Source organism: Calypte anna, chromosome W, assembly GCF_003957555.1.
Source record: "Calypte anna isolate BGI_N300 chromosome W, bCalAnn1_v1.p, whole genome shotgun sequence".
Classification (NCBI taxonomy): domain Eukaryota; kingdom Metazoa; phylum Chordata; class Aves; order Apodiformes; family Trochilidae; genus Calypte; species Calypte anna.
Window position 1 is genome coordinate 2,498,822 of NC_044276.1, and position 15,889 is coordinate 2,514,710.

The 15,889-nt window shown below is 46.4% G+C and overlaps 1 protein-coding gene across 1 annotated transcript; it reads right to left on the reverse strand.

The window, feature by feature from the left end:
* Nucleotides 1-8,792: 8,792 nt before the first annotated feature.
* LOC115600044 (olfactory receptor 14J1-like) lies at nt 8,793-9,722 on the reverse strand. The gene has a single exon (XM_030468279.1). It carries the CDS (start codon nt 9,720-9,722, stop codon nt 8,793-8,795), a length of 930 nt encoding a protein of 309 aa, XP_030324139.1.
* Nucleotides 9,723-15,889: the final 6,167 nt, after the last annotated feature.

The window sequence follows — 15,889 nt, forward strand, 5'->3', positions numbered from 1 at the left end:
CTTGAGCATTTCAAGCACACACAATCCAAACACAGCTCCCACAGCAGCCACAGTGCCTCTGCCATCAACATCTTCAAGCAGGGGAAAGGAACATCTCTGAGAGCTGCAGGGCAGAGGAGAGGGGCAGCTGAGAGCAGTCCTCAAGGGGAGAGCTGTGCTGGAGCAGAGACACCTTCCCCTCTGGGGAAAGGAGAGAGGGAGGAGAACGGAGAAAGGCTGAGGGGCTGGAAAGTCAACTGCACAGCTGGCATGGAAAAAAACTGCTGGAAAGGAAAAGAATGAAATCTAGACACAGAGAGACAAAAGCCATCTCACCTTCCTGCCCCTTTCCCCAGCCATGCTCACATTGCTCAAATGTGACTTTTTTCTAAAATTTTATGTGTTTCAGTTAGTAACTAACGTCATTCTGGTACAGAGTGCTCCTTCATGGGCTACAGATCCACATCTGCCCCTCCATGCTCCTCCATGGGCTGCAGGGGACAGCTGCCCTCTCCCTACAGACTGCAGGGGAACCTCTCTTCTGGCCCTTCCTTCATTCACTGACCTTGGTGTCATGTGCAGGGCTGGGAGCAGGCTTCCACCTCCTTCTCCATGGACATCTTGGGCATTTTCTGCCACAGATATTCCATGGTCACCCAGGGCAGCTGCTGACTCATGAGGGAGGTGCTCTCACAGATATGGGCACCCCAGGTCTCCACAGCCCTTATATACCTCCAGGGTCACCACAGAGACCCCCATGACAATGGTGTCCAGGCACCAGATGCTGCATCACAAAACCCTGGAGGTGGCTGTGGAGACTCCCAGGCCTGGAACTGGCTGGGACCAAGTCACGGAACAATTGAATCATGGAATGGGTTGTGTTGGAAGGGTTAAAGATCATCTAGTTCTAACCCAACCCATTCCATGATTCCATGATCCCGCTCAACTGAAGCCAACCCTGCCCCCGTCCCCGTGAAACTCCCTTCTTAATCCCATCCACAGCATCAGCCTCACTCAGCAGTAGTGTCTCTTGGAGCTGCTCGAGGATGAGCTTCTCATGCTCCTCCTGCTGCATGATCCTACAGATCATTCCCATGACTCTCCAGATCAATCTGAATCACAGAATACCTCTGGCTGGTAGAGACCCTTGAGCATTTCCTCGTCTGAGTGCCCTGCTCAAGGCAGGCTGAACCAGATGAGGTTGCTCAAGGGCTTTCCCAGCATGGCTTCATCCACCAAGGGGCTGAAAGTGCCTTTTGTCCCACCCCACAGGAAGATTATAAAGACAGGAAACAGTGTTGGCACAGGTGTTGTACTCTGAGGCACCATCACTGCTTGCCAGGAGGACTTTGAATCCCTGATGCCCTTGTCTGTGGGGGTGAACAGTGGCTGCGGAGGCAGAAGTGGGGGTGCTCTCTGTACCAAGGGCAGCTCTGCATCTTCCAAGAAGAGTGCTCATCCTCACCAGTGTGGTTTCAGTCTTACTCCTTTCCAATATATGAGAAAAATTAACAACACCCACCAAGAGATTGAGAAATTAAATTCTATTGCTATTTAAATCTGGTGGAGTCAGCTTGAAATAAGATGGAGTGCTGGATACTTCAGTAGACTCAGCCTGGAATGAAACGGAGTGCTATCATTTCCCAAGTTAAAACTGAAAGTGTAATTACCAACCAAATTCTTTATCTCTGTATGAAACACCACTGTACCATGTACCACACTATATATCAGTATTGAAAACCATATCACAACTATGGTTCTTAAGCAGCTCTCACCAAGAATGAACCACAGAGCAACACTAATCCCAGATAAAAAGCCACAGATAACATACCCTAAATACCAAAGGTACGGCTTTGATTGGTTTAATTTCCAACTCTGTGAAATTTCCAAAGGCAAGGATCTGATTCCTTCTCAGAGGAGCCATCTGGTTATCCTCGCTGTGGAGTTGGAGTTAAAACTATTTAGGTAAATTAGTGAAAATTTTGATTGGGCTCAAGCTAAATAGCTTAAGCACCACGTTGAGCACCAAAAATCTGTCACAGTTTTATACTGGGCCAGAAATTAACTGAATTACAGATGCTCTCTATTAATCCCCCCTCACCTCCCTGATATAGGAAGGAGAAGTATAAGGGAGAGAGACTTATGGGTTGGAAACTAAACTACACAGCTTTAATGAAACAATAATGATAAAAAGGAAAAATTACTAAATATATACAGATATACAGGAAAATTGATACCACATTCCTCCCCCCTTTCCCCCAATAACTCTCACGTCACCACCAAGGCTGAAGGGAAGCCCTGGGAAAGTCAAGGCTGGTATCCTGGAGTCAGCAGCAGTTGGGAACTGGAGGCAGGAACACACAGGTTCAGGCTGGCATGGATCAGGACCACAGGCAGAGGAATGGATGGAATCCTCCCAGGATGCTGAAGCAAACGGGGACAGGTGAAGAATAAGGGAGAGAGAGTTATGGGTTTTAAACTAAACTACACAGCTTTAGCGAAATAGTAATGATAAAGAGAAAAAAAAATTACTACATACACACAAATGCACAGGAAAATTGATACCCCCCCCCTTTTTTCCAGTAACTCTCACATCACCATTGAGGCTGCAGGACAGCCCTGGGAAAGTCCAGGCTGGACGCCAAGATGGTGGCTGAGGCTGGTGAAATTGGAATGAAGTCTTCGGTCCCAGATGAAAAAATACAAATTGACTGTGAACCTAGGTATTCAAAGGAGGATGAAAAATTGATTGAGGATCTAGGAGGAAAAAAACTAAAAGGGCTAAAACACCACAAGACAAGCTAATAGTTCCCTTAGCGTTATTATGGACCCTGGTTATGGCAAAACACAGGAAGATCCATTGGGGAACTGAAGCCTTATATAAATATTTGAACCAGCACATAGTGGCTCAAAACTTATGTGCCACTATTAAACAAGTTACACAACAGTGTGAAATACACTTACGAAGTAATCCAAAAGTAATACCTAAAGCTAAAATTGGGCAGGTTGGAAAGGGAAAATATGCAGGACAACAATGGCAAATTGATTTTATGGAATTCCCAAGAAAAGGGGGGTTTGGATACTTAGTGATCCTAACGGATACTTTTTCAGGATGGCCAGAAGCATTTCTATGCCAAACTAACAAAGCTTGAGAGGTAACCAAGGTGCTGTTACAAGGAATAATACCAAGATTTGGCATCCCTGCAGTATTATCATCAGACGGGACCACATTTTACTGAAAAAATTGTTCAACAAATCAGCAAAGTCCTGGGAATAGATTGGCAACTCCATACTCCATATAACCCCCGATCAAGCAGCCAAGTGGAGATCAGTCTTCTAATCAAATTGCAAATTGTAAAATTAGGCCAGGAAGCCAACCTGTCCTGGTCCCAATCGTTACCTGTGGCACTCTTGAGAATAAGAACCAAACCCTGTTGCGGGAGGTGGCGACCTTAGGGGTTCGGTGCGGAAGTCAAAGATGAGTCCTCACAGAGGTATAATCGATGCTTCCAGAGAGAGAGAGTTTATTATGTACAAAAAACACTTCTGTACTGTTACAGTGTTCATGCCCCCTCGACCTCACTCCAAAACTACCTGCTACAGGTCAACTGGTTTCCATTCACATGCAGCAAGTGAATTCTATGGTGCAGGGGTGGGAGCCACTTGTTTTTCACTTTGTGCCTCCTCCTAATCTAATGTCCAGGACAGGGTGTCCTTGTAACTCTGAACAGTCTCAAAACATGGGGTTGTGCATACAGCAGTGCAGCACACCCCCGCCTTTCATACCATCCCTCTAAAAAACCCAGGTCTTAGAAAGGGCTAAGTCTATTTGAAATAATGTAGAGGTGGCTCTCTATTGTGCAGGTGGGAACATTGACTCTATCTAGGGAGGAAATATTAACTGATTATGTAATAACATTACAGAAACAATTGCAGGAAATTGGGAAATTTTTTCTGGGAGCTAGAGCCTGAGGTCTTGATAGGCCCATACATGATGCTACACCTGGTGATTATGTATATGTTAGATCTCTTTCAGATTCTCCCTTAGAGCCTAAATGGGAATGCCCATTCCAAGCCCTGCTCACTACGCATACCTCTGTGAAGATTAAAGGTCAGCTTGGATACATCATATGAGAATAAAGAAAGCTCCTAAACAGAAAAGGGAGGCTGTCTTGACCAGGCCTTGTTGCAAGACGAACCTCTTTTAGGGCATGGCGCTTCAAGGTCCAACCAGCTGTTCCAGCAGAGACTCACAAACAGTGCTCTGAGCCTATAGTCCTCAGGGTTGACTAGCCTGGATCGGTGCTATTGCTCCAAGAGCAACTGACCTCTCTGCTGGCTAGCTCAGGACTAAGCTGAGCCTGTGACCCAGGCCTCACCTTTTATTGGCCCCCTAATCCTGCTCATGCGCAGTTAGGGCCTGCCTTAATCAGGCACAGGTGGGCTTAACACAAGCTCATGCCACTCCCTGGGAATTAGTGGCACCTGGTTGCCTCATTTCACTACATTTTCCCCCCTCTTTTTTTTTTTTTTTTTTTTTTTTTGTGAAGAACTACTGTGACAATTGTAATAAGTACATAATAAACACAAATACAACAAAAATGACATTTCCTCTCACTTTTTTTTTTTGTTTTTTTTTTTTGGGGGGGGGTTTGTTGGTTTTTTTTTTGTTTTTTGGGGGGGGGGTTTGGGTTTTTTGTTGGGGTTTTTTTGTTGTTTGTTTTTGTTTGTTTGTTAGAAGAACACAAACAACAATTAAGAAAGATTATACGATGTCGAAACGTGCAAATTTGTCAAGGTTATTCAGTTTGAGGTGCTGGATGATGCATCGTTGTTCGTTAGAGATCTGGTGGCGGCAGGGCGTGTCCATTTACTGGGTACCCAAAGAGGTCCAGAGTCTGTGGAGACACAGCTATAACCTCTTCCCATAAACAGTAGCGGCTTGGGCCCTACCCACTGACCTGTAGATGGATACTTGTAGTTAATCTGGACTTCCGGCATGCGGTTGATTTTCTGGGACGAGTAATGGAGTAACACAGAGGGGTTGCTGGGAATCGCAGCTTAGACTAAGGAAGTTCAATGTAAAAAGCACTTTGCTAAGCCGCATCTGTGGGTCCATGTCTTTGCTGTCTTTTTGTTTTTGCAGATATGTCTTCAGGGTGCAATTAGCTCTTCCCACTATCGCCTGGCCTGTAGACGAACGGGGGATTCCTGTAACGTGTTTTACTCCCCAAGTAGCAAGAAACTGCTTGACTTTTCCATCTATATAAGCAGGCGCATTGTCAGTTTTTACTACTTGAGGGACCCCCATAACAGCAAAGCAATTGGTCAGGTGATGGACAACATGTTAACCCTTCTTTCCTGTCTGAGCTGTCGCCCAAAGCATACCTGAAAATGTGTCTATTGTCACATGGACATCCTTGAGTCGTCCGAATTCTGGAACATGGGTGACATGCACCTGCCAGATCTCTCCTGCTTGCAGCCCACGTGGATTGACTCCCACTCCTAGGGCAGGGCCAAATTGTGCGCACTGAGGGCATGCTTGAACAGTCCCTTTTGCATCTTCCCATGGAATTGCAAACATGCGCTTCAACGCCCTGGCATTTTGGTGGAACAAGGAATGGCTGTTTTGAGCCTTCGCAAACTGACTTACGGGACCCTGCATTCCTAGGCTGACCAGGGAGTCAGCCCTTGCATTTCCTTCTCCTAGGCCTAAAGATGGTTTATGGCTACGGATGTGCAAGACGCAGCACGGTTATGTGCGATTTTTCAGTGCACACTGTAATGTAAGAAAGAGCTCTAATAGCCACTGGTTTTGCACTGGCTTGACGAGAGTATCCTCAAAACGATTTGCCACTCCTACCGCATATTGCGAGTCGGAGACGATGGTAAGGGGGACACGTCGCCATTCTGTTAAGGCCCAAATGATAGCCAGTAGTTCCAGAGTCTGCAGGTTGTCCTTGTCGGTGCCCGGAATCAAATGTGTGAACATTTGCATCAGTGAACACAGTGATGCCAGGCAGTGGACGCTCTGAAACAATTGGTCGTTCTATCCAATGGAACTGGCTGATGGCCTGCAGGCGCTTGTGTTTTGGGCCTCCATGACGGATTTCCCCAGAGTATTCGAACAAGGCGAGTTGTAGTGGTGTAGAGCGTTGCAGTAACCAATCAAAATCAATTGTTTTGATAGGGATGCTGATCCAGCCTGGCTCTCGACCATCTACTTCAAGGCAATGCTGTCGCCCCTTTCGTATCAGGAATGCCGTTATTTCGGTTGGTTGCCAGATGCCTTTCTGGGCCGTGTGGGGTGGAAATAACCATTCCAAGATGGCTATCGAGTCTAATTTTTGAGAGCTCTCATTGTGGTTTCAATCACGGTTTTCATGGTGGTGTTCCCCATTTTCCCTTTGCCAATTAAAATCCTGCAACAGCAGTACGAATGGGAATGCAAGGTGATTGCATACCCAGACTCCGATGGCTTGGGTGGCATCTCGACGATCTGCAAAGCCGGTTGCCAGTTTGTGGACGACCCGTTTTAACGCATTGGTATGGTTATCGGTCCAGTCCACTAACGCATCTGGTTGCGTGCCCCGCAATAGAGACAAAAAGGGGTGGATGTCTGCATTGGTGAGACCTATAATGGGTCGAACACTACCCATTCATTCTTGTGGCTGCTGATTGCCCATCTCTCTAACCTGCTGTCGCGATCCGCGTATTATTTTATATATTAATTATGAGGAAAATTCAGCCACTGCTTCAGAGATGACGCTTGAATTAAGAAGTAACCAGACTGTTGGATTTAAAATTAGTTACAAGAGTTTATTTCTAAAACAGGGAGAGCCGGTTTACTAGCAACAAGGCCTTTTGTATAAAGTAATCACCTTAATCGATGGTCATTAAGAGTAGCAAAGGGAGAAACAAAAGAGAGAAAATATCACCATCGGCGCGGGGCCAGGCCTCGGGCTGGAGTCGCTGCTTTGTCTTTACGTATCTGGAAGCCGAGGTGCTGGGCTGAGGAAGCGTCTGGACAAAGAGGCCCCTCTTTTCGTCTTTTCCTGGAACCCTGCTAGGTTTGGGCGACCTGATAAGCAACTTTTATCTTCTAGGTGTCTGTCAGGAATACCTTGAGGTAAGCATATGGTAATTACAAGCCGGGTGAACGAAAAGGAAAAACTGATCCAAGAGACATATTTTATATTTTCGGTTCCACATGTATACCACACCTGCCGAGGTCTCTCATCCACAAACTTGCTTCAGATTCCTTCCAGTCCTGCACCCAAGTCATTGATGAAGATGTTGAAGAGGACTGGGCCAAGGAGGGAGCCCTGAAGGACCCCACTAGTGACCGATCACCAGCCTGATGTGACCCCATTCGCTGTCACTCTTTGTGCTCCACCTGTGAGCCAGTTGCTCACCCATCACATAGCACAGTTGTCCAGCTGTATAATGGACATTTTATCCAGGAGGATGCTATAAGAGACAGTACCAAAAGCCTTCCTGAAGTCCAGAAATATTACATCCACATGCTTCCCTTGATCAGCTGGGTGGGTTACCCTGTCATAAAAGATTTGACCCAGTAGGATTCCCAAGTTGTTCTCTGCAGGGCTGCTCTCAATCCATTCATCTCCCAGTATTTACTGACAGTGGGGATTTCCTCCTCCCAAGTGCAGGACCTTGCACTTGGCCTTGTTGAACTTCATGAGGTTTGCACAGGCCTCAAACCTCAAGCTCAAACCTGTCCAGGTCCCTCTGGTTATCATCCCTACCCTCACACGAATCAACTGTGCCCCTGAGCTTGGTGTCATCTGCAAACTTTGCTGAGGGATCACTTGGTCCCGCCATCCCTGTCAGTGACGAAGATGTTAATTAGTACTGGGGACATCCACTACTATTTGGAAGGTACCTTTAAGTCCAGATGGGACACCCTTCATTATTGGTTTCCCTTGGACACTGATCCATTGGCCATAACTGTCTGCATGAGGTCATACAGCCATTTCCTTGTCCATCCAACTCTCCATCCATCAAACACATCCCCCTCTAATTCAGCAATGAGAATGTTTTAGAGGATCATATCAAGCCTTGGTAGATGATGTCTGCAGCTTATGCTTTGTTCACTGCTGCAATTACTCCAAGGTAGAAGGTCAGGAGGTTTGTGAGGCCAAGCTGGCCCTTTGTGAAGCTGTGTTCCTTTCCTCAGATCACCACTCTCTTTCCTAAAGCACCAGGAAAAGGTGATTTTAATATGGAAGGTGTGACTTAACAGGATCTAATATCAAGGATTTGTCTGCTTATATGTGAAAGGGACGTGTAGGGGTCAAAATTGGAATAGATGAGATGGAGATCTGAGGCAATGATTTGTAGAGGTACAGTGAAAATGGAGCCAGGATCAGGCTGGAGTGATTTGTTCAGGAATCAGGGAACACAATGAGGAGGTCCCTCCCATTGAGTCACGAGGACCAGTGTGAAACCCCTTCCTTTCAAAACTCCTCAGAGTGTGACTGGACCAAAATGTAAAACCAGAAGTCTCAGAAATAGGACATCAGGTAAAGAAATCCCTTCTGAGTCCTTTATTTTTTTAAAAAAAGACATAGATATTATTTCAAAAACCTTTCAAGAAGGTTCTGGTTAAACGTGGAAATGAAGGTACAGAATTGGAAATTTAGCAATGGGATTCCTTGTGCACAAGGAAGTATAAAGAGAACAAAATTAGTAATCAACATCAAAAACTTCCAGAAGGCTGGCTGGGACTGTAATGAGACACATTATGAATTATATGAGATATAAGTGATATAAATAAGAAATTGGTAATTTTATTACTTATGAATTAATCCTGTCACTAGTTTACACAAAACACACTTCAGCTCCTGGTTCCTCAAGCTGTAGATGAGAGGGTTCACTGCTGGAGGACACACCGAGTACAGAAATGACACCACTAGGTCTAGGGATGGGGAGGAGATGGAGGGGGACTTCAGGTAGGCAAAGATGCCAGTGCTGATGAACAGGGAGACCACGGCCAGGTGAGGGAGGCACATGGAAAAGGCTTTGTGCCTTCCCTGCTCAGAGGGGATCCTCAGCACAGCCCTGAAGATCTCCACATATGACACCACTATGAAAATAAAACAGAAAAAGGCTACACAGGGACTGACTACTAGAAGCCCAAGTTGCCTGAGGTAGGAGTATGAGCAGGAGAGCTTGAGGATCTGGGGGATTTCACAGAAGAACTGGTCCAGGGCATTGCCCTGGCAGAAGGGCAGTGAAAATGTATTGGCTGTGTGCAGCAGAGCATTGAGAAACCCAGGGCCCCAGGCAGCTGCTGCCATGTGGACACAAGCTCTGCTGCCCAGCAGAGTCCTGTAGTGCAGGGGTTTGCAGATGGCCACATAGGGATCGTAGAACATGATGGTCAGGAGACAGTACTCAACCGTGATGAAAAAGAAAAAGAGAAAGAGCTGTGCAGTACATGCCTTGTAGGAGATGTCCGTGTTGTCCCAGAGGGAATTGGACATGGCTTTGGGCAGAGTGGTGGAGAGTGATCCCAGGTCGAGGAGGGAGAGGTTGAGGAGGAAGAAGTACATGGGGGTGTGGAAGCGATGGTCACAGGCGATGGTGGTGATGATGAGGCCGTTGCCCAGGAGGGCAGCCAGGTAGATGCCCAGGAAGAGCCAGAAGTGCAAGAGCTGCAGCTCCCACCTGTCTGCAAATGCCAGGAGGAGGAACTGGCTGATGGAGCTGCTGCTGGGCATCTGCTGCTTTCAAAAGACATGGAGAGCTGTTTGAGGAGGAAACACAATAATTCAGGACACAATTCTCCAAAAAATGAGACTTATTTCCCATACGCCATCTGCATCCTTCACACATGCAGTTTTCTAGTAGTTTTCTAGTAGTTTTTCCTTGAAGCCCATGGCTGCAGTCCTGGTTGTCGCTGTTTGTGTCAGAAGGAGCAGGGACTCTGTTCACTGGCTGCCAAGGAGTTTTCCCAGCTGTGCAAAAGGGGTTTCATGGGAATGGTGGGGACAAGAACCAGTCCTAGAATGGACATTCATTGGGAAACTGTTTGGAAGAAAACAGACGTGAACAATCATGACTATTTAGCTTTAGGCAGAGTGAGCTAACCGGATAATGATGTAGCCAGCAGAAGTTCTGTGAGAACAGGAATTGTGGCCAAGATATAGCCACCTGCAAGATATCGTTATATAAACAAGGGCTCTATATAAAGCGAGTGTAAATTGTAAATAAACGTCTTCACTTTAACCATAATGGTGACTACGTGCTGTCCTTAAGCCTCCACGGATTTTCTGCATTTAGCACCCGAACAGGGACCCTCTTGCTGTTTCTTCCCAGGAGCGATGAAGACAGCTGGGATGAGAGGGTAGTGAGAAAGCCGACCGAAGCAACAGTGCGGCAGGAGCGGAGAAGCCAGTCGAAAGGAGACTGTTGCCCCAGCGGTCTATGTAGCTAGTGCCCGGATACGGAGGAAAGAGGTACCTCGGAATTGAAGAATCTCGCCAGGAAAAAGGTGAGCGGCAGGGGAAGAGATAGGGTCTACACTCTCTAAAGAAGAAGAGGCAGTAGTTAAGCTCCTCCAATATATTCTCTCTAAGAGAGGTTTATCATATGAAGGCAGGACCTTACGAGAATTACCGAAATGGGCATGGGATAGAGACTTGATCCCCTCGATGGGTACTGTTTTTGAGTTACCTACTTGGGAAGCCATAGGTGCTGCCCTATGGGATAAAATTAGCGATGGAGATAAGGAGGCAGGACGCTTAGCGACACTCTGGAAATTGATTAGAGAAACCTTAAAAGAGATGGAAAGTAAAAGAGCGGCAGCCACTTCTGCCTTCGCTACATTGACTCCATAAAAGACCAGTTAAAGTAAAAATACTAGGACTGGTTGCTCAGCCGCTGCGCCTCCTGTTAGCGAAATGCCGTCAGCGCCACCATTGAATCCTTTTGCCAGTAGCCCGCTGCCACCCTTCTTCGGATTTTTTGGCACCACAACAATGCGCGGACATCTGGAACATGCAGGTGCAGGACAAAGCACATCTAAAGAACCCGACTTGCCCCCCCCCTCCTAGAGAGAATGAGTTAAGAGAACTTCATTTAAATAATGAGTCTGGTATCTTAAGTGAAGCTCAGTGTCCTAATTGATCGGAAGCCCTACAGAGCGCAGAATATTCACCATTGTCGGGTACTCCTCTTATCAGCCCAGAACGAGAAGGATCTGTTTCAACATTGTTAAACAGCCTTATTCAAAAACTGGGGGATCTTACAGTTAAACCAGCAGAAGAGTGTTTGGGTTCAGAATCTTCAGCCCTGGTACCTCTTGACTCTCCACATACTCTTCCATGTGCGGAAGTACTTATTCCACCTAAAATACCCCCACCAACACCTGCAGGGGCTATACTGATTCAAGCTCAGCACACTGTGCCATTTGACCCTGGGGGTCGGATGAAAAGTAAAAATGGGACCGAGAAGCAAAACCAAAACCGACTGAAAACACCACCAGAATCGTTGGAGGACCCAGATGGAGAGAAGCCGGAGAACATAGGCGAGGAATCTTGGAATGCAAACGCCCCCCTCGGGCCCGCCTGCTGCAGCTCCCGGCTGCTCTGCCACCACTGCTTTCCTCTCCACCTCTGACGCCTGATTTATCTTCTTGACCACAGTTGTCATCAATTAATCCTCTGCTTCACCTGTCAACATCATCAGTGCCTGCTATAGAGCAACAACCAAGGAAAGAACTGAGACTCGGAGACAAGCAACTAGGGGAACTGATGAAAAAACTGAAAGAACTGGAGACCAAGGATGAGTATACCCCTGAAAAAAACCCCTAGTTTTTGCTCCGGGGAACATCCCGAACAGCCCAGGGTCGCTAATCCATTTTTACCCCCTGATCCGTTTCCTATTCCTGCTCCTACTTCCCTTAACCCTTTAACACCCACTGCTCCACCTCTTACAGATCCAACATGGGGAGGGGAGGGGGGTGAGGGGGAATAGTGTGGGGGGGGTAGGAGTATGGATCCGGTAACTAGATGGAAGGAAATTATTCAAAATGCTGTAGTTGATGGAGAAATGCTTCCCAATATGGGTCCAATGGGTTTTCCAGTGATTGTGGGACCAGGAGGAGGAGGTCAGTGGGTTGCATTAGATTGGAAAATGATAAAAGAAGCCAAAGCTGCCATTGCACAGTACGGTTTGAAATCGTCATTTGCTCAATCTCTTTTGCAACATCTTTTTACTGCTTAATTGTTGATGCCATGTGACACAAAAATGCTCGTTAATACTCCTTCTCAACAATTGCAATTTCATCATAAATGGCAAATGCTGTGTGAAAATGCATCTGTGATTCCTAGACAGAACACCGATGCATTATACGGAGTGCAAGCACAAGTGTTACTCGGTGCTTCTCCTTTTGTACATGCAGATTTGCAGGCATGGTTTCAAACTGAAGTGTTACAACTTTCACAAGAATTGGCGTATAAAGCTATGCAAACTGTGCATGATCCTGCACAAGCAACCCCCTCTTTTAAAAATATTAAACAGGGGGGAGCATAGCCATATTCAAAACTTGTGGATCGTTTATATTCAGCGATAACATCACATCTGGATTTGTCAGAAGAGATGAAAACAAAAGTTTTTGAAATGTTAGCATATGACAACGCCAATGAAAAAACTAAACATGCATTAAGACTACTCCCAAAAGGTGCTACAGCAGCTCAATTGTTAGAAGCTTCTGAGCAAATGCTAGAAGAAGATAAAGCTGCTTAAGGGCCATCATTGCAATATGGTCCTCAATATTGATGTATATTGTGGTGCATGGTGCACTGGTGTTTCATACAGAGATATTAAAAAAAAAACAAACAAACCAAAATACCCACAAAACATGGCTGGTAGGTAATTACACTTGCAGTTTTGGTTTGGGAGATTGTACCCCTTCATTTTATTTTAAGCTAACTTCACCAGATTTTAGTAGAAATGTCATTTCATTTTTGAATCTTCTAGTGGTTGTTAATTTTTCTCATATATTGGTAAGGAGTAAGAAAAAAAAAACACATTTATGAGAATGAGTATGCCTTTTCGGAGGCCGAGAGTTGCTGCAGAAAGTGGGAGCTGCTCCTCGTACAGAGAGCTCCCCAACTCCTGCCTCCGCAGCTGCTTCTCGCCCCCCCTCATGCAAGCGCACAACTCAGATACGGCTGGTGAGCATCGCCAGCCTATCTGTTACAGCTGCAGCTGCTGTCTCTACCCCCACAGACACTGCTGCTGCTCAGAAAATGAGCCCTGCTGCAGACACCACAGCAGAGAAAAAAAGGAAAATAAAAAAAAAAAAAAAAGGGGGAGGGAAGCCTCCTCTACCCCTCTACTAAAAAGGTATTTAAGTCCTTCCACTGCAGTGTGAAATGTGGTTTTCGTATTGTATTGTATTGTATTGATAACAGGATTTTGTTAATGTTATAATTCATGTGATCGTTTATATGTTGATTATGGGATCCCTCGTCTATATGTTGATTGTTGATTGTGCTATTCTGTTGCACTGCTAAGCAGATGAACTTCTGGTATTTTAACACAGATGCTAAAAGATGTTGATACTGTCAGACATGCAGTTTTACAATATCGTTCTGCCACTGACTTTTTATTGTTAGCTTTTAGGTTATGTTTGTGAAGACTTTGATGGAATGTATTGCATGAATTTCTCTGATCAGAGTCAATTCACAACCAAAAGCGATTGATTAGGGTAATATGAAACAATTAACTCGCATATACTGGGTTAAATGAATCGTTAAACCACTTAAGGATATGGGGATAGTTTAGAGATTTAATTAGACAAGGTTTATCAATTAATTTTTTTATTATTAGTTTTGATTATTAGTATGTTATTATTGCTTTTGTATTATTAGTATGTTGTTTATGGCAATGTCTCATTAGCATGTTATCTCGCATGATGAAGTAAGTCAGGATTGCTCAAAAACAAAAAGGGGGATATGTTGGGAAACGGTCTGGAAGAAAACAGATGTGAGCAATCCTGACTATTTAGCTTTAGCTAGAGTGAGCTAAGGGCCTTGAGACCTAGTTGCAAGGTTACTGAAAGATTAGATATGGGAAAAGATAAGGGAGCTGGCAGCAGAAAAGAAGAATAACAGGATAATGATGTAGCCAGCAGAAGTTCTGTGAGAACAGGATTTGTGGCCAAGATATAGCCATCTGCAAGATATAGTTATATAAACAAGGGCTCTATATAAAGCGAGTGTGAATTGTAAATTAATGACTTCGCTTTAACCATATTGGTGACTATGTGTTATACTTAAGCCTCTGCGGATTTTCTACAGACATTTTTCATATGAGATTGCTGGTGATGGCAAAGGCACAGCATCTTCTGTCCTCCCTGTGTAAAGGAACCCTCATAACAGAAGGTAGTTTAAGAGGTTTCTTTTTGTGTTTTTTTTTTTTTTTTTTTTAGAGCTCCCCCCATCTCCTCTGAGGAGTGTTCTTGGGTATCAGAAACCCTCAGCACTGCTGCAGCACTCAGGCAGAACAGAGTGAGCAAAGAGCATTTCCTGCAGCTGCATGCAGAGAAGGGGGAGCTGGGCTGTGTCTCTGTCTCTCCCTGCTGAGAGCAGAGGGACCCAGCTCAGAGCACTCAGTGTCTCAAGGTCACAGCACCCCGTTTCCAGCCCAGGACACACGAGGCTCATTTTGTCCCCTGGAAGGCATCTCACAGCTTGGACAGACACCCCAAGGAGACAGCCCAGGGATGGAATGAGGGCATCTGATGAAGGGAGGTCAGCTCCCTGCCCAGCCTCACTCAGACTGCACTGCCCAGAGCTTCCCAGGGCAGAGCACAGCTGGACACCTCCTTGCCTGAAACCATCTGCATGGGAGGAGCCACAAGAGCTGTGCCTGCAGCTGAAACTCCCGGTCCCAGCCTGACATCAACAGCAAGAGCAGCTGAGGGGGGCATGGAGAGAGGCAGAGGGGCACTCAAGAAAGCCTTTCCCTCCCCCAGCAGTGCACAACCCCTCCCAGATGTTGATAATGCCTGGCAGGCACCTCCAGCCCCTGGGCAGGGGGAGGTGGGCAAAGTACAGCACGGATTCACTTCACCTCTTGTGTGAGCAGGTGGAGGAAGAGGTGCCCAACACCCCAGACCCCACAGGATGGCTGAGGGCTGTGCTGTCAGACCCTGATAAACCTGGGAAGGTGATGCTGAATGTATCTGTAGGGTAAAGGAGGCTGAAATCACTGGATGTGATTCCTAGCACACAGCAGGGTGAGGTTGTAGGGAATCACAGCCCCTGATCTCATTTCTCCAAAAGAGGTTCTGTCCCGCTCAGCCAAGACACAGAAAAGTTCCGACTGATGAAAGCAAAGCTTCCCAAAAGGAATGTATGCCCTAACTGTGATTACAAAAATCCTCTCACAAAAATTCTGGTATGACCTGTATCCAAGAGCCGTGCTGTCCAACAGAACCCTCTCAAAACCAGAATTCATCCCTCTCTCAAGAGCATCAGGACCCTGCCCTGTGCTCTCTGTCTCCTGACAGCCACAGATTCTGCTAGCACTGGAGAGCTCCCCGGGCAGGATGAGAGCTGCCCCTGGCAGGGAGGCAGGCAGCAGAGTCCCTGCCCCAGCACACAGCCCCTGGGCTGCAGGACCCTACTCTGAAGGACAGCCCTGGGCACCCCTGCCTGCACACACACCCTCACTTCTCTTCACAATTCCCTTTACACCTCCAGCACCTTCCCCCCTTACAGCTCCCAGCAGCTCTGGCTCTGCAGCTTTAGGAGATGCCTCCAGGTACTGCACCAGCTGCACTGCCCTGCACCAGACACTCAGCATGTCAGAAGCTGGGAACATTCTCCTCCACTGATCTGGCACTCATCCCCTCCATCTTCACCCCCTTGAAGCT

What these genes read in the sequence shown, in the direction of transcription:
- LOC115600044 (XM_030468279.1), bottom strand. Translation starts at nt 9,722, where the DNA reads ATGCCCAGCAGCAGCTCCATCAGCCAGTTCCTCCTCCTGGCATTTGCA.